Source organism: Pogona vitticeps, chromosome 3, assembly GCF_051106095.1.
Source record: "Pogona vitticeps strain Pit_001003342236 chromosome 3, PviZW2.1, whole genome shotgun sequence".
NCBI lineage: Eukaryota > Metazoa > Chordata > Lepidosauria > Squamata > Agamidae > Pogona > Pogona vitticeps.
Window position 1 is genome coordinate 229,794,379 of NC_135785.1, and position 26,915 is coordinate 229,821,293.

The 26,915-nt window shown below is 40.8% G+C and overlaps 1 protein-coding gene across 3 annotated transcripts; it reads right to left on the minus strand.

Annotated features, from left to right (window-relative positions):
• Positions 1-151: 151 nt before the first annotated feature.
• Positions 152-24,967, minus strand: TFG (trafficking from ER to golgi regulator). Of its 3 annotated transcripts, XM_078389930.1 has the most exons (10): positions 24,822-24,922; positions 21,688-21,809; positions 21,378-21,493; positions 20,093-20,304; positions 12,589-12,672; positions 11,998-12,144; positions 9,353-9,514; positions 5,232-5,369; positions 3,578-3,670; positions 152-959 (listed from the first exon to the last, which is right to left on the minus strand). In XM_078389930.1, exons 4-10 carry the CDS (start codon positions 20,274-20,276, stop codon positions 580-582), a joined length of 1,188 nt encoding a protein of 395 aa, XP_078246056.1. In that variant the 5' UTR covers positions 20,277-20,304; positions 21,378-21,493; positions 21,688-21,809; positions 24,822-24,922; the 3' UTR covers positions 152-579. The 3 variants fall into 3 exon arrangements, with proteins under 3 accessions (XP_078246056.1, XP_020640639.1, XP_020640635.1); XM_020784980.3 differs by lacking the exon at positions 21,688-21,809 and having other exon boundaries at positions 152-956; positions 24,822-24,967; XM_020784976.3 differs by lacking the exon at positions 21,688-21,809 and having other exon boundaries at positions 24,822-24,967.
• Positions 24,968-26,915: the final 1,948 nt, after the last annotated feature.

Here is a 26,915-nt window from a genome sequence, read left to right on the forward strand (position 1 = left end):
ATTGCACATAATAATTATTCTGTAACACTGTATGTTAACAGTGGCATTTTTAGTTGCTGCAATCATATTAATTGCTGTGACTCATTCATTCATGTATTAGGCTATGCTAAAGAAATGTAACAGTGCAGATAATAGGCATACTGTACAGCAATTAAATTGTTTGAATGTTTTATTCAATTTCAATGTGCATGTTACAATTTATACATATCTATTTTTAACAAGTGGACCTAATTTAGTACATCATTTCATTAATAAAAACAGGCCAAATAAGTCAGCTAGATTTTTATCCAGCAGTTTAATATGGCAAGCTAGAATGTCGTTACTTTACAAACATTTAGGTAGTGTTTCCAGAGGAACCAATATTAAACTAGAAAGCCAATACAATTTGAAGCAGGAAACAAGATTCATTTGGTCATCTATCCCAGCAAATTAAACAGCAACAGTGATACCATACAATATTCTGTCTTTCATTAGTTTTTGTATTTCAGTTAAAGAATCTTGGACTCTGCATGGATGGAATAGCTTGAGCAGCTGCTTGGATTTATTTACCTGGGGGTCATTTAACAGCAGATAGTTTTCTTATCGATAGCCAGGACCTGGCTGGGTATAACCTTGGGCAAAGGGAGGGCGGTTGCGAGCATAAGGATTGGGGCCACTTGGAGGGGGTGTCATAGTAGTTCCAGGTGGTGGAGTGAAGCCAGGTCTTGGTTGATAAGCAGCTGGCTGGCTTGGAGCCATTCCAGGCTGTGAAGCTGGGGGTACATTATAAGTAGCAGATTGGGAAGCTTGTGTTGTGTAGTTTTGTGCAGGATAGGTGCCTGCCTGGTACTGTTGGGGAGGCTGAGCTGGCAGCTGTTGTGCTTGGGCAGCAAAGCCAGGAGCTGGAGCCTGTGAAGGCTGCTGACTGTATGCCTGGAACTGCTGTGCTTGCTGAGCAGCAGTCTGCTGGGTGTAGCCTGCTAAGAAATGCAGAAAAAAAATGAAGACTAACACACTGAAGCGAACATAACAAATTCCTTGACACATGCATTAGCCTGATCATCCAGAATATGTCCTTTTAAGAATGCAAAAGCTAAGTAGCATACATTACAGAACCCCAAAAAGATTATCTGCCATTTCTGTAAACCCTAGCAAGCACCAAGTCCAGTACACAAAATGGAGAACATTCTCAACAGAGTTCTAAAAGGTGACTCACATGCTAGCCAGTTGCTAACTGAGAAGACTTGCCCATATGATTGAAGCACCATTTTCATGTTACTTGGCATCAGTCAAATGTAGAGATGGGCATGAACTGTTTATTTGAAGTTTCATGCCGGTTGTTTTTCTGCAAAACAGGTGTCTGGCCACTTCCCAGCCCCACCTCCTCCAGTGGGCCCCCACTCAGAGGCAGCACCTCAAGGAGGTGGGGCAGGAAAGCCAGAGTGCTGCCTTTGAGTGGGCAACCACTGGAAGAGGCAGGGCTGGGAAGCACCAAAAACTAGTTTAGCTTAAAAACAAACTGGCATGAACTGTCAAACCAGCAGTTCATGCCCATGTCTATTTGAAAGCTATGTGCTGGAGTTAGTTCACACATCAACTATAGAATAATCAAGTTAAAATTTGTACAAATCAATTCTGAATTTATACTGTTTAAAGTCTTGAGAAAGGGAGATTGCAAATTTCATTATATGAAATAATTATATGATTTTATAAAGTTTAAAAGAAGTTTTATGATTTATGGAATAATACAATGAAGTACTTTTAAAATGAAAGAAATAATACCACCACTAAATTTCATATCTGCCTTTTAAAGTCATGTGTATTCAACAACTGTTTTATTCACAGTCCAAAATACTTTAAATTCACATTTAAACACGAACACAGAAAATATCTCCAGACACGATTTTCACAAGGACAAAGATGACAACAGGAGTTTAAGTACTTTCCAATACTATGCTTTACTATTAGCCTAATTTATTAAAAATAGTTTTAAAAGAAAATTTCAGACTGGCAATTAAAAGACAAAAGAGCCCAGAACAAAAACTAATAACTCTGTTTATCTCTAACATGAAACACACCTGAAGCTACTTGCAATGAAACCTCTCCATTGACTGGAATCCTGTTAGCATTAAATACCAGATATATAACAATTATTAAAAAGCAGGACCCTAAGCATAGAAAGCAAGGGCTAAAAAATGGGAGTGGGGGCAAATTTTGAACTCACCTGGAATTTGGGGTCAACATATACTATGGAATCTCTAAAAGGCAGGAAAGCTACTGAAAATGCAATTCTGATTTGACTAAACTGAGCTATCCCAAACATACTGGACAAGATGGTGACCATAAGAACCAAGAACCACCTGCTGGTACAGGGATGGGGGAGAACCCTTCTAATTGGACCACCATCACCACCCAATTTGCACAAAATTAACTTCCATTTCAAGAGGGAACAACTATTGCTAATTGCTTGACTTACTAACTGCTAAGACTTGAACTGCATTTCCTTTTACATTTTAAAAAGCAGGCCTTAAAAAGTGTTGCGGTCGGGATAAATCTTACAGTCATTTATATTAATGACTGTGACAAATCAAAAATTAAGATGGTGCAAACAGTTCCAACATAAGTTTTCTTGAAAAGAAAGATTTCCTAACTTTCCTAGAATTCACACAATTTATTCAGGATTTTAGGAGTGCATTTGACCAATTTCACTATAGCTGAGGAGATCCAGATACTTTCAGAAAGGCCAGTTCAGAAAGGAAGCAAGCAAAAGTCACCCAGAGTGGTAGAATATATACCAGATGGGCAGGATATAAATCAAATCAAATCAAATCAAATCAAATCAAATAAATAAATAAATAAATAAAATGACATGACAAACGGCCATTTTCTTCTGATGCCCCTTTGTTTTAACAAACAAAGCAGCAGGCTTTGTAACAACGGATTTTAACTAGCTCATAACAAATGCACTATTTGGACAGCATGCTTACCCAGAAAGAGGATTGAAATACTACAGGAGGTCCAGGATTTCCATGACATTTCATATTTTTCCCTGCAACCTATGTTTGAGCTTATGGGTGGGTTTGAACATGAGTAATCTGGCGAGAAAAACCAGATTACTCATAAACTTGCATATGGGCTCAAATGTAGGTTGCAGTGAAAATGTGAAATGTCATATAAATCCTTCCCCTAAATCAATCACTTCCATAAGATATAGGGTCACTGAGGTGCACTTCAAAGCAGCAGTTATGTGACAGCCACTGTTCAGTAAAGCCAACCCAAGCTTTAGCAGAATGCTCTATTTTCCACAAATGTTTCAACTATATGGAAAACAGCAGTGCAGTCATCCCTGACCACAAGTGGTATTATTCCAATACCGTTTCGGATCACCTTATCTTGTGCAAAGGTAGCTGAAGAATTCCTGAAAAGCTGGTTATTGAGAAAAACCTTGAGAGCTTTTGCCCCCTGATAATATATCTCACTGCAGCCTGTGAAGAAAAGGATTTCAGAACTGAACTACAAAGATGTATCCAGGAAGAAACAACTGGATGATCACACTCAATACTACAGAGTAATTCCAAAGCACCCACCACTTGCTTACCTGGATACTGCATACCATATTGTTGCTGAGGCTGACCTGGTGGCTGCTGAGCAGGATACCCAGCCTGCTGTGGATACTGTTGATACATTTGGCCTACCAATTGAAAATAAAAGCTATTTAGAATTAAATTATTAAACCTACCTGTCTCATACACTATTTTCTTAAAGTCAGAATTTTGAAAATAATGAGATTTTTTAAAAATTCATTTATTTAGCTGAATATATTCCTGAATAAACATGTTTCACAGAAAGCTTTTCTCTCTTCCTCCCACATTCAGGAAAGATGCGTGCACTTAGCTGAATATAGATAGGTAGCTCATTTCAACATCAAAAAAACATGCTTTTTCTTGAGAGCCCATAACTAATTGGTAATCCAAATTAAGTCTCCTCCTAAACTTCCTGACTGTCAGCAGCCACCATCTTTCTACCATAGTAGATATCAAAGCATCTACTGAATGATATAGTAACTAATAAGTAATACAATATTCACTGAAGAAATGATGAGAGCTGCATACCTGGAGATGTGCAAAAACAGTAAACTCTATGGCTCTTAGCTTACCTAGGAAGCCATTCTCTTTTAGAGAATGGCTTCACAATGCAGAAACTCATTTTAGAGGCAGAAACTTATTTTAGAGTTGTAGAACATACAATGCCCAATTTATAAACAATCAATGCTCTGTGAAGTCAAGTGGTCATACCTACATAGTCTTGTATCAGTTTTCTGGGGCATTAATTCACAAGACATATCAGATGTTTCTACTTGTTAATAAAAGCTAACTCCAATTCAGACATTGCACTTTCAACATGAACAGAGAATGCTCTAGTCCTGCCCCATCACTCTTTCTGTCTATTGCTATGTGCAGAAGGAAAAAATGTGCAGAGGAAGAGCTCTAGTATCCATACACATTCTTCACATGACTTGGGATGCTGGAAAATCAGGATTCTAACACCCATGGAGAGTTTTATAGTTAGCAGCACTCTTCCACTTCTGATCAGCTGCCTCTTTCAATGAGAGGGTGACAAAACAAGGGTCAGAGAAGGAACGGTTAAAGCACTCCGTTCTTCACATAATATACCCAAATATCTAATACCTGAACAGATGTTGGGTGGTGTTTTTTTTTTTAAATAACAGTTCGCTATATTTCTTTTTAAATGTTGCAGGTCACTGCAGCTATCCTCAGAGAGCCTAGCTTGTGACTCAACACTACAGCACCATCTAGTGTTCAAAATGTTTGTCTATCAGAAGTCCTTCTAAAACTGATGTAGTGCATCTTATCAGTTTTTGATTACTGACCATTATGCTAAACTAACTCCAGAAAACTTTGCATTACTATTTACACAGTCAACATAAAAATGATACTATTCAAAGCAGAGCACAAGTAGAGCTTACAACATAACATTTGACAGAATAAAAAGACACAAGGGAGGGAAGAGACAAGACAGGGATAAATATGATAATGTGCAATTACATATAGTAAACATGGGCCCATTTGGGAAGAAAGATTAAGAGGCTAAGTCAAACAGAGGAAAAGGGTGGGCGGGTGAGCCTTGAAAGTTGATCCATGAAGGACAGGATGAAAAGATGTCATCATGTTAGAAGATGTGGGTGGGATAATACTATGTAATGCCAGCAAGACTGTATAAATATTGATCACCTTCCATTTGACCAGTTTGTGGCTGAGTTCCTCCATATGGTGGTTGCTGAGGTTGACCAGATGGATGAGCTGCAGAGGATGCAGATGCAATGCTATCGGGTGTGCCTGAACGTTCTTCTACAGGAGCACTGGGGGGTCCTGGAAAGAGAAGAGAAAATAATCTGTAATCAATGCACAAAAATTAATGGGTTTTACTAAAATAGGTTTTATCATGAATGCCTCTTGATTTCACTATTTAAAAGGCCTGATGTATATTCATCTACTAATTTGAAATTCAAAGTTTTTAATTTTCTTGAAAAATATGATAATTTCTAATACTAAAAAAGTGACAGCCAAAGAAAATGCTATATCAACTCATTTCATCTTGGAAAGTTTCTACACCATGGCAAAAGGTATCTAGAATATAATTTTGTTTATTCTATTGTATTTGCCATTTTAATTGATCCAGTGAGGGGTTTTAAATTTTTTTTCCAAAGTAAGGATACCCTTGGCTGTCCTACATCACCAGCCGCCGGGGAGTGAGTGCCATTGGAAGAGGCTTCGATCTGCCTGGTAAGGTGCTGCTTTTTGCTTTTTAGAAACTTCTGGGTGGGTTTTGCAGGGAGGGTTTCGGCTGAGGGGGATTATGTTTCTGTGCTGTGTTATTGTTTGTTTCTGGTGATTTTTAAATTTTTATTTTATTTTATTTTATTGCCGTCCCAGTGTGGGGATTGCTCGATGTTTACTTTTGGGTTTTGTTTTGGGGCGTGTTTTTTTTTTTTTTTTTTTTTGGCTGCCTTCGGGGCTTGCTCTGTTTATTTTTGGTTACTTTTTTTAAGCCCCAGCACCTTCCAATGAGGCTTTCTGTGTGATTTTTTTTGGTTTGGTTTTGTTTTGTTTGTTTGTTTGTTTGTTTTGAAATGCTAGAATGGATTAATCCCATTCCCATGCATTTCAATGGGAAATTATGCTTCGACTTACGAGCATTTCGACCTACAAACACCATTCTGGAACGGATTAAGTTCGTAAGTCGAGGCATCGCTGTATTGCAGTCTCAATGACCTGATATTACACATTATAGTTCACTGTCTTGCAGCTAAATTTTTTTAAAATGAAATTACATTTTCATTCTAGTATTGTACACATTTTCTGGTTTCTTGGCCTTTCAAACGTGTCACATCCCTTTGCAATCTGTTAATTTAAAAAAGACTACGGTATATTCTCAGATTTTAAGTAACTGGCAGATGTGTCCAGCCATATGCTGCATATCCTCTATGATGGATCACATTTTAAAAGCCAGCTGTTGTATTTCCCTTCTATACACAAAGACTGGGAAACTGTTCCCTGAAAATTTTTATAAAATTCTGACATAATCGGTACATGCCGATCCACTACAATAGTAAACACAGACGTTCAGGAAGCACATGTTGAACCAGAGAATATTAGTCCTCCAAGCATTTCAGCCAGCTGACAGGGAAAACAGGCTGAAGCCAGATTATGCTACTACTATAAAACAGTGGTTCCCAACTTTAGGTAACTCAGGGGTTCTTGGATTGCAACTCTCAGAAGTCTTAACCACTAGCTGTGCTTGCTGGGATTCCTGAACTACAGTGCAAGAACCCCTGGGTTACCCAAGGTTAGGAAACACTGCAATAAAAGATGGACTACTATATAAAACAAGCACACAAAACATATATTTTCATTCAAATCTTAGTCATGCAGAATCATTCATCTGATAATACCATCATAAAAATACAAGCCTTTTATGTGTTGCTCTGAAACTATTATGAACATTTTAAAAATGCAATAGAATCTCAGTTCATGTAGTATTTACTGACACCTTATAAGATGGGGTATCCCTACCACTCACTTCAACAGGCAAGAAAAACAGAAAATAAGGTTTGAGTTGGCAGCCCCAGAATGTGGGATGACAATCCTCTGCAAGTCATATTGTCTCCTGTCTTTGCTTCAATAAAGATAGGAGACAATTATGTCCTCTGTGCAATAAGACATAAGACATAAGAAATTTATTTGTCATTGCGCTCACAAGTGGGTGCAACGAAATGAGGTGCTCTTCCCCAAGGTAAAACTGGACAACACTACAAAAAAAAAAAGTTAAAATATACACAACTTTCACCATCCAAATATAGATACCCCGTTTTCTCTCAGCAATTAAAATTCCACCAAAAACCTATGGCCCCGCATTTAAACTCAATACTGCACTTGGGTAAAAACTGTTCTTGAATCTGCTTGTCCTTGCTTTCAATACCCTGAATCTCCTTCCTGATGGTAATAATTTAAAGAGCTGATGTCCCGGATGAGAGGAGTCTTTCAGTATGTTAGATATCTTCCTCTTACATCTGTTCTTATACAATTCTTCCAAAGAGGGGAGTGAACAGCCAATGATGTTTTGGGCCGTCTTAATCACCCTTTGAATTGCCTTTTTCTCTGCCACTGTGCAGCTCGTGAACCATACACAGAGACAGTAGGATAATATGCTCTCAATCGAACTCCGATAGAAGGTGATTAACAAACTCTCAGTCAATTGTTGCTTTCTAAGAATCCTTAGAAAATACAACCGTTGTTGTGCCTTCCTGATTAACGCAGCGGTGTTTGCACTCCAAGTCAGGTCATTTGTTATGATAGTCCCAAGAAACTTACATTCAACCACCTGTTCCACACCAACTCCATCTATATACAGTGGCTGAATGTCTGCTCTTTTTTTCCTATAGTCCACTATGAATTCCTTGGTTTTTTGGATGTTAAATAAAAGATTGTTTTTTTTTGCACCAGCGGGATACTGTAGCAATAAGAACTACACAATCCTGCACTGTCAGGCAATTTCATTCCTTTCCTCAGTAAATCAACTTCACTGCTTCTTTTTATTCTGTAGCTACAGAGGAGAAGGAGGCACAATGGCTCCAAACAAGCAGATGGGCTTACCAAGATCAGAGCAACACTGGCTTATGGAAGCTTTCCAGTGTCATCCAACCTATCAGGAGAAGTGGAAGGAATCACACTGGAGAAGATGCACGCCCTCCTTCTCCTTCCCCAAATCACAAATGGCCAACTCCTTCATCCAGAATTTCTAAACTGCCTAGGAAGTAAAGTATCTTTCCAATGTAGCTATGGCTAAAGTAGTAATGACCACTACAGTTTCAGCAGTTCAGAATGAGCAGCACCCCCTGTATTCTTCCTCAACTCAAATGTCTTTGAAGATGCAACAAGTGAAAAGACCTCTCACTACAACCTCCATTTTTCAAAGTCCAGACCATCCTGCTGTTCATCCTGTGGAGAAGGGCTCTTTTATGGCACACTAGATTTCTCGCAACCTCACCAAAAAAAACCCTCTAATTATTCGCTGCTAGGAAGCCAGTCGTAGTTAGGACATGTCCCATCATACATGATGCTCTCCTCCACTATATAAAACAGAAACATTGGTACTAAGTGTGAAATGACCATTTTATGTAGTGGAAGGAGGATATACAGTACCCTCAACATAGCAGTAAGATCTTTCAGTTCTGCTGCATGTGGGTGGGATGGACTGATTCAGCATGAAGCTGCTTTTATCAGCACTTTCAGTGTTAATTACCATGTTGAGCCTTCATAAGTTTATAGGAGAATTATTTACTAAATGCCTGCCTCTTTCTTCTCCTAGTATTTTGGTTTTTTGGGGGCAGCTTGAAAATGAATTGGCTTGCAGAGGCCTGCATTCCCATGCTGGAGATTCCCAGCTCAAACCTTTTGCAGTTCGCAATCTGTTGAAGCAAGAAGGAGGGACAGACCATTGAACAAGCTATCCTCCATCCACTGGGTAAAATGGATATCTTGCAGTATTTATTTATTTTATTTATTTATTACATTTATAGCCCACCCATCTAGACATATAGATTACTCTGGGCGGGTAACAACACATCATGTAACACTTTACAGTCTAAAATCATAACAATATATTACTAAGAAACACAATGATCCAAGATGGGAGAAAACACAAGAAACAAAAATTCAGACAGTGGATGGAGGGAATGTAGGTAACAACACTCCTACTTCACCGTGTTCACTGTATATGATTGTCATGATGCGTGGCCATTTCTAAAAGGCTCAACTTCCAACAAGAGTTCCGATAAAATATATATTCTTACCGGACACCTGATCATCTGCCAACCCAAATGCCGACATGACATTTTTGTTGATTTCATCTTGATTTTTTAATGGATCAAAAGCAGACATACTTGCTGCTATAACTTGAGAAGGTTTGCCAGAAGAGTCAGAAGCAGGCTTGTCTTCCCTGCCCTCAGCAACATCTGAAAAGCAGAAGGAATTTCTAAATGCATGGTTATGTCAGCACAACACATTCATTTTAGGGGCTAGCATGGCTCACCTGGCATCTTCAAAGCTATACCAGATGTTCTGGCATCTGTGGTTCCCAATCTTGGGTAATCCAGGTGGTTCTTGGCCTGCAATTCCCAGAAGCCTTCATCACCAGCTGTGATGGCCAGGGTTTGTGGGAATTGCAGTCCAGAAACACACCTGTATACCCAAGGTTGGGAACCACTGGGGGGGGGGGGAACTCACTGTATCTTGAAAATCTAGATTTACAGAATTTGAGTAGAATTCTTGGAATCCTAACATTTTACTACTTACTTTACTTTACATTAATTCTTCCACAAGAGGTAGAAATCAATATGTTACATCCACGATATAATAAACACTATTATGTGTTTTCATATGTATTTAACAACTTAAATCAAACAAATGGAGAATATCAAGCTTACCTACCTGACCTGCATCTAGCTGTTGAAATACACTTGATTTGCAATCAAGTTTTTTAAAGAGTCTCAACTTGTTACACAAAAATTACTATTTGGTTATTTATCAGTAATGATTTATAGAAAACGTTTAGCCCATAAAAATCAAATAATTCCCCAGCAGTCCAAACTTCTTTCAGGCAAAGTTTAAGGAAGCTTATTCAGCCCAAAGTTAATATCCTTTCAGTATCCAAATCCTGACAATATAATATGCTTTTGTAAAGCAACTTCTAGTTTTAGCTAGTACCATAGCTAGCTTTAACTAGTATTTTCCAATATTTTCCACATTAATCAATTAATCACCCACATCCTAAATTATGTCACATCCCCAACTTCAGACAAACATGGCATTGTACTACAACCTAAAACAATGTAACCACTGGGCAATTAAGAACATAGGGTGCTTCTGGATCAGACTGGACCTACCTAATCTATTAATCTGGTCCCATGTCAAACACCCAAATGCCTATGAAAATCTCCCAAGCAGGACACATGTCCAGAAATGCTCTCAAACTGGCTTTATTCTAAATTTTGTTTTAAAAAAAGGAGGAAAAAAAAGAAAAAAAGGTGCATGTTTAAATCACGGGCATGGACAGTATGGCCACAATCCAGATAACTTCTTTGCTTCTCATCTAAGCTTTCTGTTTTCTTCTAGAAAACAGAAATATTCCACATGTGTATTTTCCTCTCTGTTAGAAAGGACTGTTTCCCTCTTGAAGATAATAGGAAGGTCCTGCATGAACAAGAATTAGTGCACACATGTCATTGCAGCTGTTTAGCATACACCACCAGATCAATCAGCTAAAAATCCATCTGGCTTCAAAGATTCTATAACATACCATGTTTTATCACATCCTTTTTATTAATAAGAAAAGAAGTAAAGAATCATTCCTGACTACTCCACCGTAATATTTGGGCTAAGAAGAAGAGAGTATATGGTAAAATAAATGTTATTTCTACTTACAATATTATACTATAGTGGTGCCTCGCTTGACGATGTTAATTCGTTCCAGCAAAATCGCTGTAGAGCGAAAACATCGTCAAACGAAATAAAAAAGCCCATTGAAACACATTAAAACCCGGTTAATGCGTTCCAATGGGCTGAAAACTCACCGTCCAGCCAAGATCCTCCATAGGGGCGACCATTTTCCATGCCTGTGCAGCGAGGAATCCGTCCCTAAGCATAGCGGGGGGCCATTTTCTTCAGCCGGTGGCCATTTTGAAACCCGACGATCAGCTGTTTTTGATCGTTGTAAAGCGAAAATCGGTTCCCGAAGCAGGGAACCGATCATCGCTAAGCAAAATTCCCCTATTTAGACTATCGTTGCGATTGCAAAAACCTCATCGTAAAGTGATTTCCTCATTAAGTGAGGCAATCGTTAAGCGGGGCACAACTGTACTCAACATCAGAAACGCATTTAAAATGAAGATTTATACTCATAAGAATATTTACTGAACAACAACGTGTTCTCATGGTGGCTTTCAAAGGTTTTCTAGGTAGAACAAACTCAAAAGTGGTTCACGATTCCCTTCTTCTGGGGGGCATCATGGGACTGTGCAGCTTGCCCAAGGCCACACAGACCAGCTCTTCTGGGATACACAGTAGGGAATTGAACTCCTAACCACTAGATCCACAGCCAGATGCCTAAATCACTGAGAGATCCAGTCAGAATATTCTGCATGAGAAAATGTATGACCATGTATGTTTTTTAAATTCCATTTTTATTTATAAAGTTTTAGACTTTCATCCCAGTGGATTTAGTCGCTATGTAACCAAATATAGAACTTAGAGTAAACACATCCAAAAGGACTGCAGAAATGGCAAAAAACTTTATACAATTTTTTTAAAAAAAATTGGATCTCAACATTAGGAACTCATATGACTGGGAGGATATGTGTATTTCTCTACAGGATACACACAAACACAGAATGTAGCAAAAGTTCAAGCAATGGTTTAGCAGTAGCAGATGGCAACTTACCATTTTCAGGGAGGCTGGTAGAAAGCCCTGGCTCAGCAGGTGGCTCTAAGCAATCCAGCAAACGATTAACTTTGTTGCGAAGTTCTATCAGTTCTCTGCGGAGGTATTTTACCTGATTGGATTCTAGAGGTCTTGGCTGCCCATTAACTATAAAACAGATATTCAGTCAATGACTCTACATGACACAAATCCTGACAATAACTTGATGCACTACTCTTTAAGAATTCTGTGAAGATGTTCTGTAGATTTTACAGCTGGGACGGGAATCTACACCCTCCTAGATGTTATTTAATTCCCCATCAGCCACACAGAATGACTCTCTGGTGCAATAGTAGTTCCAGTCAAACATTTGGATGGTACCAGCTCCCCACTACACTGTCTTGAAGCTTATTCTAGCCAATTCTACACAATGACCACTCTGTGACCCTCTACACTTGAACTCACTTTTCCAGCGCAACAAGCAATTTGTGCTACTTGCATCCTCTGAATTGCTAAAGGAACTGTATTGAGGAAAAGTTTATCACCAAAGAAAGAGAAGAAGTAGTAATTGTACAATAATTGCTGAACGATTCCAAAAGCAATTATACTTACCAAACAATGTCAGTTTCAGTATTCTACTGCACTGAATTGCAAAAGAAAGGTCTGAGCTATCAAATATTGTTATAAGATCACCATCTGTTAATGAAGGAGAATCAAGAATTAGATGCAAACTCAATGATAAAAATTATTCAAGAGTCATTCTAACATAAATAATTAATAACATCAGTTCAAAACACATGTAACAGCATGTGACAATTCAAGGCTTATCATAATACAACCATGAGGACCAATTTTTCCTTGTACATTAAAAAAAACTGCATTAATTATCAAAGAACAGTGACTAGAGATGAAAATAACCTTCTTTCCTTCCCCAAAATTTAAAATTTACAGCCAGCATACACCATCCTGCAAATGGTGATGCAATTAATCATACAACCAGAAGACAAGGAGGCATTCTATAGTCAGCCAAACATTTCATAGCTCTTATAAAATCACATAACTAAAAATAATTATGGGCCATCTCTTTGAGCTCATAGGTTAAACAGGCATTTCAATGAAGAAGAGAAGTCAAATAGAATTAAATTAGGATCATATCCACCAAGATCCTTTTAAAGTATAATACTGTAGGTATCACCTACAGACTATTTACACCAAAGATGGGAAACATCTTGCCCACCAGATATCACTGGAAGGCAAGATGTCCAACCCACCTCTTCAAGGACTGTCAATAGTAAAGTATGGTGGGAGTTGTTGACCAATGAAATTTCTAGAGCCAGATGTTACTAATAACATTTCTGAAAAGAGTAAAATGTTACAAAATTAACCCAAAGCATTAGCAGATCAACTGCATAAAAAAACCCAAAGCATTTAATTGTTAACATGAATTAAAAAGAACGATAAGCACTACTTGCTGTGCCAGTCTCCAAGGCCACCTCCAGTTAGAACACAGGCTACATATAAAACCTACTAGTGGTTGCATCTCTAAAATAAATGTTCCTATTTCTCCTGTATGCTGGAGTCTGTGACCAAAAAATGTTAGCTCACCTATAGTGAGAGTGCCCCAAAGTGAAAGCATTTTGGAAAAGTGGATTGGTTTATTTCAAAAATAACTAATCAAAATATTGAGTTTTGTGGGGTTTTCTATTTATTATCCATCTTAATGAGTATTCAAGAACACCTGCTGCAAAAGCAAATGATATCCTGCCTAGCACTGGCAGCACAGCTAGAAATAGAAACAGGGTAGAGGACACTGGAGGAATCGACAACAGAGAATTGGTTTAAAAGAACATGGCAAAAACCATTGGTGGAAAGATTAGCATATGCTCTTAGACTATAAAAGGGGACCACTAAGCCAAACACTTTCCTTACAACATGGAATCCTTTTATCAAATACACAAAAGAATCCACAGGGGAACTCAAGCAAAAATGAAATATTGCAGGATACTTTATAAACGTAAAGATGTACTAAACTCCGAAGCAATAAGCTGGATTCCAGATATGTGCTGTACCTGTATGAATGTTTGTCCTTCTATCATAAAACTGCTTAATTTTGTACGCTGATTTTAAAAGGTGAATAATAAAGAAAGGAAAACATAAATGTTCAAACCCACTAGCTAACAATCCACGCCAACTACTGACTGCTATGGTGTCACAAGCTAATGTCTAATCAATACCTGAGGTTGTTTTCAGGGACATGTTATTCTTTTTTTTTTCCCTTTTGGACTCCAAATCCCAGAATTTGCCAGTACATCCCCAGGAAGAATTCCAGGTGCTCCAGCTCACAAAAAAAACCCTTTAGACACATTCATTTGAAGAAAGGCTGAGGTCTCTTCCTAGGTCTTATTTCCTGGCACAATACTTCTTGGAGATGGCATCCTATTGCCAATTATCAGGGCTTGAAAAATGCACTTATCAACTCATCTGTTGCTTGATGAGTCACAGCTCCCCCCCTCTAATCCTGCAGTCATCCCCTCCCCCCTCCCACTGCAAAAGGAAAACTGCCCTCTTCTCACAAGAAGAGAGTTTGAGCAGCACATAGAGATACAGCTCTGCAGGAGAATGTAGAGCAGTCCCATGCTGGAGAACATGGAAATTCCCTGCTCCCAATTTCAACTGAACGAGGACACATCCTGGGGTGGGAGGGAACCATGGCTCCTTAAGAGGCCGGACGCTTTTGCTTTCATTTTATTTTTGCTGGAAACATTCAAAAGAAAGGCATTCAAAATACAAGCTTCATGACCCCACAGGCATGCAGGTAATAAAGCAACCCGTGTCTGAGGTTATAAATCAATGATTCCCAATCTTGGGTCACCCAGGTGTCCTTGGACTGGTTCTTGTGCTGGCCAACTGCTGGTGAAGACCTCTGGGAATTGCAGTCCAAGAACACCTGAGGTAACCCTATATTGGGAATGAGCACAGCTGGTGGTGAAGGCTTCTGAGAATTACAGTTCAAGGCAGGAAATGGCAGGAAATTTGAATTCTCCTACCCTAGGCAAAGGAAAAGACAAAGAATTAAAAAAAACATTTTAAAGACATACAAGAGACGAAGCCAGCTCCCTACCTTCCCACCGCTGGAGAACTGCACTGAAATCAACTTATTAATTCATTTATTATTTAATTTAAAATGTTTATATATCTCCTCTCTTCCCTAAGAAAACATAGGCAAATACCGTGCACGTAATACAATTTATTTTGGGTTTGTACACATTGTTACGTAGAAATAAAAGTGAACAAGCGCCCAGTTTAAATTTGTTAACATAAATTGCAAGACTATAGTAGGTTCTTGCTGATTGGTGAAATTTTTGACTGACTGGTGAGACATTCTAAAAATTTTCAAGCCCTACCAATTATGCTATATAAAGGACACCTCCAGGAGAACTACAACCTCCAGAAAGAATTATAGCACTTTCCTCCTCAAAAAACGAATGGCACATCCCTAAGTTGTTTTTCTTGATTCTTTGGGATTTATTAGCCTAACCAGTGATTGTTTCAATCTGCTGCTCCTCTGCTTTAGCATACATACATAAAGACACAACATGGAGGAAGCCAAAGCATGCAATACTGTATGCAGGAGCAAATCTACATCCTTATTCAGGTGTTCCATTCCTGAAGAAGAGTAGTGAATTAAGCAAAAGAGGAAGTGGTCAAACTGCTGTACTGCAGCCAAAAGGTAAAGGTAAAGGTTCCCCTTGACATTTAGCCAAGGTTCCCCTTGACTCTAGGGGGCGGTGCTCATCCCCGTTTCCAAGCCATACAGCCAGCGTTTGTCCGAAGACAGTTTTCTGTTGTCAGATGGCCAGTGCGACTTAGACCCGGAACGCTGTTTCAAAACTCTACTCAAAACCTGGGGTTCAATCCCAGGTAGCTGGCTCAAGGTTGACTCTGCTTATTATCCTTCCATGGTCAGTAAAATGAGTACCCAGCTTGCTGGGGGAGGGGAGGCAATGTTTTTTTTCTGTTTAGTCGTTAAGTCATATCAGACTCTTCATGACCCCATGGACCAGCACGCCAAACCCTCCTGTCTTCCACTGCCTCCCAGAATTTGGTCAAATTCATGTCGGTAACTTCAGTGACACTGTCCAACCATCTCATCCTCTGTCATTCCCTTCTCTTGCCATCAAACTTTCCCAACATCAGGATCTTTTCCAGGGAGTCCTCTTCTCATGAGATGGGCAAAGTATTGAAGTCTCAGCTTCAGGATCTGTCCTTCCAATGATCATTCAGAGTTGATTTCCTTCAAAATGGATAGGTTTGTTCTCTTTGCACTCCAGGGGACTCTCAAGAGTATCCTCAAGCACCACAATTCAAAAGCATCAATTCTTTGGTGCTCAGACTTCTTTATGGTCCAGCTCTCACTTCCATACAGCGCTGCTGGAAAAATCATAGCTTTGACTATGCGGACCTTTGTCGGCAAGGTGATGTCTCTGCTTTTTAAGATGCTGTCTAGGTTTGTCATTGCTTTCCTCCCAAGAAGCAGGCATATTTTAATTTAGTGGCTGCTGTCACCATCTGCAGTGATCATGGAGCCCAAGAAGGTAAAATCTGTCACTCCCTCCATTATCTTCCCCTTCTATTTGCCAAGAGGTGATGGGACCAGTGGCCATGATCTTAGTTTTTTGATGCTGAGCTTCAGACCATTTTTGCACTCTCCTCTTTCACCCTCATTAAGAGGTTCTTTAATTCCTCCTCACTTTCTGCCATCAGTGGTATCACCTGCATATTGGAGGTTGTTGTGATTTCTTCTGGCAATCTTAATTCTGGCTGGGATTCATCCAGTCCTGCTTCTTGCATGATGTATTCTGCATAATAAGTTAAATAAGCAGGGAGACAATATACAGCCTTGTCATACTCCTTTCCCAATTTTGAACCAATCAGTTGTTCCATATCCAGTTCTAACTGTTGCTTCCAATCCCACGTATAGATTTCTCAGGAGATAGATAAAATGGTCAGGCACTCCCATTTCTTTAAGAACTTGCCATAGTTTGCTGTGGTCCACACAGTCAAAGGTTTTTACGTAGTCAATGAAGCAGAAGTAGATGTTTTTCTGGAACTCTCTGGCTTTCTCCATAATACAGCGCATGTTAGCAATTCGGTCTCGAGTTCCTCTGCCCCTTCAAAATCCAGCTTGTACTTCTGTGAGTTCTTGGTCCACATACTGCTGAAGCCTACCTTGGAGGATTTTGAGCATAACCTTGCTAGCATGTGAAATGAGTGCAATTGTACGGTATTTGGAGCATTCTTTGGCACTGCCCTTCTTTGGGGTTGGGATGTAGACTGATCTTTTCCAATCCTCTGGCCACTGCTGAGTTTTCCAAACTTGCTGGCATATTGAGTGTAGTACCATAACAGCATCGTCTTTTAAGATTTTAAACAGTTCAACTGGAATGCCATCACCTCCACCGGCCTTGCTGTTAGTCATGCTTTCTAAGGCCCACTTCACTTCACTCTCCAGGATGTCTTGCTCAAGGTCAGCAACTGCACTATCTGGGTTGTCCAGGACATCCAGATATTTCTGGCATAATTCTTCTGCTTCTGCAAGGTCCCCACCATTTTTGTCCTTTATTATGTCCATCTTTGCACAAAAGGTTCCTTTAATATCTCCAATTTTCTTGAACAGATCTCTGGTTTTTCCCTTTCTATTCTTTTCCTCTATATATTTGCACTGTTTATTTAAAAAGGCCCTCTTGTGTCTCTCTGCTATTCTTTGGAAGCCTGCATTCAATTTTCTGAAACTTTCCCTATCTCCCTTGCATTTTGTTTCCCTTCTCTTCTCCGCTATTTCTAAGGCCTCATTGGACAACCACTTTGCTTTCTTGCATTTCCTTTTCTTTGGAATGGTTTTTGTTGCTGCCTCCTATACAATTTAAGCAAAGCAAAGCGTGCTGCTTATATACCGCCCCATAATGCTTCAAGCACTCTCTGGATTGTTTACAAGTTAATTAGCGACCTGGGTACTCATTTTACCAACCTCAGAAGGATAGAAGGCTGAGTCAACCTTGAGCCGGCTACCTGGGATTGAACCCAAGTCGTGAGCACAGTTTTGGCTGCAGTACAGTGGTTTAACCACTGTGCTACGAACGAGGCTCTGCTCTACAATGTTACGAGCCTCCATCCATAGTTCCTCAGGCACTCTGTCCACCAAATCTAGTTCCTTAAATCTGTTCTTCACTTCCACTGTGTATTCATAAGGGATTTGGTTTAGATTATACCTGAGTATATAGTGTTTTTTCCTACTCTCTTCATTTTAAGCTTGAATTTTGCTATAAGAAGCTGATGATGTAGAAGTTCTGTAAGAAATAAACTGGCAGGAACCTAACCTCTAAAGCTTCCCCACACTCTACTGTATTGTGCCCAATGTCAAAATGTTGAAACTGTCCACTAGTGCCTTGTATCACCATCCATTTTAGAGTCCTTAAGGAATCCTTAACTATTTCCCGGCAGTACTAAATGAAATACAACACCTGAATGTTCATGATATTGTCCTTTGCCACCCCCAGCCAATAAATTTTGAAGCAAATAAGAAATTATAAGCAAGACAACGTTATGCACAACCTTGTCAGAAGTCAAACATGTATTTTAACTGCAAGATGACTAGTAATTTCAAGAAAAGTCAAGGTGAGAAACTTGCTAAGACAAAAATTGCTTAAGAAATTGGTGCTAACATGCTCTTCAGTTTTATACTGGGACCGACGCAAATGTGAAATGCACTCTGCCTTTAATTAGGCTGCAAAGACAGCCAAAAAATTGTCCTGTTTCTTATTCCAGACAACCCAATCAGGCAAAACAAAAAGACTTATCAGAAAGAAGGGTAGGTACAATTATGGATTATATTTCACACAAGGGAGAAAATCCTAAAATTGAGTTTGAGAATCCACTAGAGAAAAAAAAACTATGCTGAGATAGCAAGTGTTACTATATGATTGCTGAAAACTGCTGTTTAGGAATTTCTTCTCAAACTGAAGCTCATAAAAACTATATTTACATAGGCCTGAAACAATGGCTGAAATCCTTTTGGTTAACACAGTAAGTCTCAGTAGAGTTAGGCCCATTGAACTGGGTGAGTCAGCTGCTCCTTCAATTTCACTGATTCTAAAACTGCAACTACAACAGATCCATTTGAATCAATGGAACTTATGGAGGAGCTGAATCACCAAATCTTCATTGATTCAATGAGTCTGCTCTAGTACAACTTACCACACTAAGCAATAGGATTTGAGCCACAGACTTGATGGCACATAACTATCATTATATTATGTAAACTGGTATCCCTTGGATCTACAAGTGAGGTATCTGCAGTGGCACAAGTACATTCAATTTTATCCTAATTCTATGCATCCCCCAGTACATAACATTGCAAGAGGCTTCAATATTGTTGAAGTGACTGCATTTCAATAAATAGCTCCATACCTTCCTGTATTAAATTTTGCCAATATGCAACTTTAAAGTGTTCCTTGCATCTATCTTTCTCCTAAGAAAGAACAACACTTTGGCTTTATACCTGTTGTTCAGCAAAGCCCTGGTTGCCATGCAAATCTTATGTGCTGCTTCTCGTCTAACTCTCTTGTCAACCCGCATAAACTTCACATTTTGAGTAATGGCCTCCTTTGAATATATAAGCCTTACTAAAGAATCACTGACAATTACTTCAACCCAGCGAGGAATGAAACGTTCAAGGTTAAGGCTGTGACAGGACTACACCATTACATATCAATTTTCCCCAATCTAGTGTCCTTCAAAGGGGATAAAACAGAAATCCTCGAATCTCCATCCATCTCTGGGCAGGTTACAGAGGATGTGACTTTCAGTCTGACCTATCTAAAAGTCGGAAAGATGGGGAAGGCTTTCCTATTGCAATTCTATCACACTTTTCAAACTACTTTAGCATGCTTGCAATTCCTGAAATGTTACAGTTCTTGCAGAACACTAGCACCCTGGAAAACTGGCTTTCCAAGGTGTACTGCTCTGCCTAGTTAAAAAAAACAACAAAGTTCCATAAGTAGAGGAGCTGAATAATCCCAAGAACAGTTCTGCACTGTTAGGTAAAATACAATCCTACCTTCATCTTTGTATTTAATTGTAACTTCATCATTGCTCAGAAGCTTTCCCCGGAAAACTCTCTGCATCATCAGCACTAACTCATCATAGGTGATATCCTCATTGTGAATAGGAATTCTTCTAATATCATCACCTAACTGAGCTTTAATTATAAGCTTCCCACTCAAGTCCAGTTGGCCATTCATGGTTTAACTCTGTCCTTCTCCTAGAGCTCTGAGGAAGAAACAAAGGAAAAATTATATTGTCACTAACTATGAAACAATAAAGAGTATTGGTTTACCAATAAACAAACCAATTATATTAGGAATAAAGAAGAAAAACAAATAACATGTTATTGAATTGAAAGGCATTACTAAGTGTAGCAAACAGCCCTGACCTCACCTGCCCGTTACTGCAGAACAGACGCAGGAGCCAATGAGAGAACGGAAGGCGGAGCCAGGGAGGAAGAGGAAAAAGAAAAAAAGACCAGTGGAGAGATACTTGAGGGAGATTGTGTGTTGCTTGAAAGAAATGAAGTGTGAGTTAGAGAACTAAGCATGGAGATCGAAACAGAGGGTTGAAAGAGTTAAGAAAAAGTATTCTAATAGATTCATTATAAGTGATTTGCATCCTGCAATTTATTCTACATGTCCTTACTAATTATAAATGTTAAATAAATGATTTGGGTTTTGGCATCACACATGTCCTGGCATTGACATGATATTAAAACTAATATCTGGTGGCAGCGAGGAGAAAGGAAGGGCAAGAACCTTGTGAAGATCAGGGGAATAGGAACTTCAAAGGTGATTGCGACACTAAGAATGAAGGTGTACAAGTATTATGCACCCCAAAAAACTTTTAAAATGATTAACAGTTCCAAAATTCTCTAGACAGGCATGTAGTGGCGTAAAATAAAAATGACAGTCTACCAGACCAGCTACTTCTGAAAGATAAAAATCTGTAAACAGTGTTATGTCCAGTTGTACAATAAATTCTGTATCACTTAGACATGCTATATATTGCATGAGAGATGATATGCTTGTGTTTTTAAACTGTATTAGGATAGCCCACTATTGATTATTCTCCTTGCTCTCTAACTTTGTTTTCCAAGGGGAATTCACAAACCAAATCAGAGTTTCAGTTATTTCAAGAGAAAAGTAAACTGCTATTTTGCACTATCACAGCTGCATACTTTGAAATGCACTCTTCAGCATGAAGAGTCTGACAGTATTAAGAAGCAGATCTTGACTATCCATTTTAGACAAAGCAGCACCACTGTGAACTTTAGAATTTCAAAATGAATTTACCTTTCTTGCAAAGTTTATTGTATAGCAGGCAGATTATTCTTTTATTTTCAGCTGGTGGTCAGAGGTCCCGCCATGCAGTGCCACTTACCAAATATAAATACTGCAGCGTGTGGAATCTGCATCAGAAAGCAAATACAGGTTAAATTAGTTTCAATCTCTTACAGGTCTTTGTTAACAAGCATACACATATATATGACCACATATTAAAATGTGTGAAAAAAAATCCCAAATGATATTCTGCAGTATTGAACAATAAAATTTAACAGTGCAGCATTTTCACAATGCAGAGAATATACATATTAGGACATACTGTATTAGGCATTCAGTTCAGAAGGCATGAGGTAGTCCGCAGAACTCAAAACAGTCTGGGGGGGGGGCTGCATGTGCCCCATGGACCACACTTTGCACATCCTTGTTCTAATATTGTGTTAGCTATAAAATGATAGCAATGTGTGTTAGCGTTTAAGCTCCCACCAGTTTCTGTTTTTGCTACAACAGACTAACACATCTACTCCTTTGAAACTGTTGGTTAATGTGAGAAAAATAAATGAACAGTATTAGCCAAATTAAAATCAAAATCTATAAACAAAACTGATACAATAACAGATTCCATCTTATACTACACTGCCTCAGAGAAACCAGATGCAGTCTGCCCTCTAGATCTCTCTCTATTTATTTAAAATATTTTATCCCGCTTTTTTGCTTTAAAAGGACCCATGGTGGCTCACATCATTAAAAAGACAATACAGTGGATTCTTGACTTACAGTCGCCTCCTCTTACGAACTTTTCGAGATCCGTACTTCTCCGGCCGCAAATTTTCACTTTGACTTGCGGCCGGACAATCGACCTACGGACCAGAAGAGGGAGGCGGGGAAAGCGCCAAATTCAAATCCGCGGATCTGCCTCTGGATACCTTTGGAGGCACTATTGGCAATGGGGGGACCTCCGAGATGCCTCCTATGGGGGCGGAGAAGCCCTGGAAGGCATCCGGAGATCCCCCCCTGCCACCGCTGGGAGCGGCGCCGCGCCGGGTGATCTCAGCCATGCTCGGCTCCCAGCAGCAGCGGCGGCGGCAGGGGGGGTGGGGACTTTGGATGCCTTCCAGGGCTTCTCCGCATGGAAGGCATCTGAAGTTCCCCCTCCCGCCACCGCTGCTGGGAGCCAAGCAGTGCCGGGAGATCCCGGCCACGCTCAGACTCCTGGACTTCCCCCGCCGTGCGGGGGAAGTCCAGGAGTCCGAGCATGGCCGGCATCGCCTGGCACAGCTCGGCTCCCAGCAGTGGCGGACCTCTGGATGCCTTCCCCACCGACCCAGGCTTTCCTGGGCAGTAGACTGGGCCTACCGGGGGAAGCCATCTCCTGGTAGACCTGGACCACTCTGGAAATGCCTGCGTCAGCGGGGAGCTCCCGAGAGGCCTCTGGCAGCGGCGCTGAAGCCCTCGGAGTCCTCCAACAGTGGAGATGGCAGCGGCGGCAGCGGAGCTCCGAGAGGCCTCTGGCAGCAGCGCCGAAGCCCTCCGAGTCCTTCAGCAGTGGCGGTGGCGGCGGGCGACCCTGGAAGGTTTCGAAAAGGTAAGGTTAAAAATTTTTACATTTATTTTAATTTTGTGTGTGCGTGGGGGGGGTGTTTCTTGGGCGGGTTCCAAATTAATTGGTTTTCAATGCATTCCTATTTCGACCTATGGACCCCGTTCCAATACGGATTAATTCCGTAGGACAAGACCCCACTGTATTCAAAAGCTAAAAACAGTAAGTATACAAATATTTAAAAATAATCCAACTATTATATGAAAAGCAATAAATAAAATTAATTTTAATTTATTTATTTATTTATTTATTTATTTATTCATTCATTCATTCATTCATTCATTCATTCATTTTTTCAATTTATATCCCACCCATCTGGTCTGAACAACCACTCTGGGTTGTCAATACTAGTTAATTTCATACTTGTGAAATCAGCAGATTTAAGAGTTACAAGTATCTCACCAACTGACTGTTGGCGGCAGTTATCTTGTGTACCTATCAAAAATAGATTACCTGTACAGCAGTCTCAAAGACTATGCCTGAAAATAATACCTTGAAATTATTTCTTAAGGTACTTATCCTGTAAAATTCATTTGTTACTTTGGGAGCTATGACATCATTTTACAAAAGGGATGTTCTTTACCACTCTGCATAGTGAAGAGTTCAATATAAACAAACACAAAGCAACATCTTGAAAGTTAAAAAGCCTACCATTTCTTATCTTTCCAATTTTTATTGTGATTTGTAGTTCTTAGTAAAACGTATTAAGTTTGATTTAATCACGGAACAGTGTGATGTTAACATAAATAAGGTCATTAGATCAATTTTTGAGACCACAACCCATATCAGAAGTACCTGGTGAAATGGGTTCTGATCTAGATTTACTTCTACACTTCATCACAAGTGTAACCTACATTCTACAGAGAACGACTTTGAAATGAGGAAGTGCTGTCTCACACCCACCCGCCTGCTCCTCCTTTAGGATGTTTCACTTGGGCAAATGACTAAATAGTACCATCAGCAGAGTGTATTTTAAAAATCTAGCCTATTCCGCTAGTAAAGATTTCGTGGTGGAGAAAAAGGGGGGGGGCTTCCAGCTTTTTGAACATTTTGGCTGGGAAAATACAATTTCCCACATCACCTTCTTTTATATAAATTATACACCGATTATGCCCGACTTCATGCAGAACCCCAGCCTCCCTGGTGACCTTGGACGAAGAACTCCCCTAACAGAACACCGACAGAAATTACGAGGAGGACACCTTGTTGAAGTCACTTCCAGAGCGGCGTCATTTTTACCCGTTTCATAAGGAGGGCCACTGACAGGACCATCTTACAGCTACGTCCCATTTTATAATCTCAAATACGGGTTAGAGGGTTGGGAAATAATAAAGAGAAAAGAAGCCGTAAGGGTTTGTTTTTGTTTTGTTGTCAAGAAAGGAAGCACGGCTTTTCCAGAGAGGCCTGACTCCAGGAGAGCTTCTGATATCTCTCTTTTTTTTTTAAAGGTTCCTTTAAACGCCCACGAAGATGCTCCGAGGCTTCTAATGCGACCGGCGAAGACGGCCACCCGGAAGAAGCGGCGTTCTGTGAGGCAAAGGCCACCAGAAGGGTCGTCAGCAGCACCAGCAGAGGAGAGCGGGGGACCGGCGAACCGTTCCCCACCCCTCCCCTCACGAGCTGACTGAAAGGGGTGCGGCCTTGGCCTCCGCCACAGGCCTCCGGCTCCCCTCACAGCCCCGGCCGGGCAGCCCTCTCCCTGCCGGCTCGGCCTCTTCCATTCATACCAAGGCGACGGCTCTCCCGTCCCACTTAAAACTCTTAACTCTTCCACCCTACCGAGGCTTCGGCACCACCCTACGGATCCATTTCTCCTACCCCCCCCGCCAGAAGCCACCTTCTCCCACACCACTCACTGCCGCTGCTGTTATTGTCGCCGCTGCCGCCGCCGCTGTACGTGGCAAAACGAGGCCGCCCAAGCTGTTCCTGCCACTCAGGCTGCCGGGCCGCCGCCGCCGCGCAGGCGCCCTCCACCCTCGAGCGAACTAACGACAGCGATCCCCGCCCTCCAAGAGGAAACCCGCAGTGAGCATGCGCGGAGGCGAGATGCTTTTTTTTCCCCCCACGCCCGGTTAGGTACGCGACGTTGGCGAGTTCCTGCTCTTGGGGGCGGGGAATGGATCAACCTTCCGCACATGCTCAGGAAAGGCGTGGTCGAGTCTCGCCCTTCTTTGTAGTGTAATAATGATCTGTTGTTATTGGCTGCAATTCAGGAGTAAGTCAGCTGTTGGAGTAGGCCCATTGAATCGGTGGGGGTTTAGTGAGTCAGCAGCTACATAAATGCAATTTACAAATGCAAGAGTAGGCGATACGTTTAAAGACCACTACAAAAATGATCATACAATACACGAAGTGTTTTTTTCCCCCGTGGTCTGTAACGGTATCGCCTACTCTTGCATTTGTATTTTGTACTGACCATACCGTTCCCTTTTAACGGGACCCCTCTGGTAGTGACTTACTGCTGAATTTCAGTCATTATGTGATTCAGCTCACTTAATAGCAACCCTAACAGGGTTTTTGAAGTATGTAGGTGGAGCAGGTTACTGTTGGTGTCCCTTATTGAGTTCCCTGGCAATTTGAGCCCACCCTTACTGGATTGTGGTCTAGCAGCCTATCTGCTGTACAGTACAATCAGATACAGAGTGAAATTGTAGAAGGCCTGTCAGGCTGGCAATTTATTTATTTATTTTAAATAAAGGGGAAGTAATATCTGGCTGCAAGGGGAAATAGTGATGGGTATTTCTGCTATTAAGGGACGGCAGTCTTTGCCAACCTGGTGCCATAGAAAATGGGGCACTATAGCTTCTGATCTGGGGTTGGATGGGGCTGTTCTGGGAGTTCAATTCTGAAACCTCTGGAAGAGATCAACTTAGTGAAGGATGGAGTAGAATTTTTTCAAATCACAACATTCCTAGAGCAAAAAAAGGTAAAGGTTCCCCTTGACAATTTTTTTTGTCCAGTCGTGTTCGACTCTAGGGAGCGGTGCTCATCCCCGTTTCCAAGACATAGAGCCAGCGTTTGTCCGAAGACAATCTTCCATGGTCACATGGCCAGTGCGACTTAGACACGGAATGCTGTTACCTTCCCACCAAGGTGGTCCCTATTGATCTACTTGCATTTGCATGCTTTCGAACCGCTAGGCTGGCGGGAGCTGGGACAAGCGACGGGCGCTCACTCTGTCGTGTGGATTCGATCTTACGACTGCTTGGTCTTCTGACCTGCAGCACAGGCTTCTGCCCGCAGCGACACCACGTCCCAATCACCACATCCTAGAGCAAACCCCTCTGTTTTTAATAGTAGGAGTTCAAGGCGTGGTTATGCTGATATGCCATCAAAAGAATGCTGACCTGATTGTGGAACCCATGTTTGGCAGTTCCTGATACAGTTTTCATTAAAGGCAACTGCAACAAAGGCAGTAAAATAGATTTGTCTTCCTCACCCCACTTGTTTTGTGCGAGGAAAGGTCTTGGATCTTTTCCTCTTTTTTGTTTTTAAAAGTTGTTGCCAAGCTGTTTTCCATGATGACTCAATCTAAGAAACGAACAGCTCCAGCCGCAAAAGTTTGAATCTACTTGCCAACGGAGCTCCTGGTAGGCCCTGTCTAAACCCCCCCCCCCCCCGGAAAGCCGCCTCCGACTCTGGAGGACTCAAACTGTTAGTCCCCAAACTGTTAGAATACTTTTGGTATAATTTGAGCTGCCTCAAAAGACTCTGGGAATCGCAGCCCCACCTCAAGCCCAGAGGAAAAAAAATGCGGACAGTCAGGGAACTTCTTTACTCCTGCGGCTCAGAAGGAGGAAGGAGAGGCGAGGCGGCTCCGGATCGTTCACCATTGTTCTTGTCTCTTTGGCGGGGTATAAATGCAGCTGCAACAGATGAAGTATAAAACCCTTGGTTCTCTGACCCCAGTTGTTTTTTACCCGACGAAAGGTCTTGGGTCTTCTCTGGTA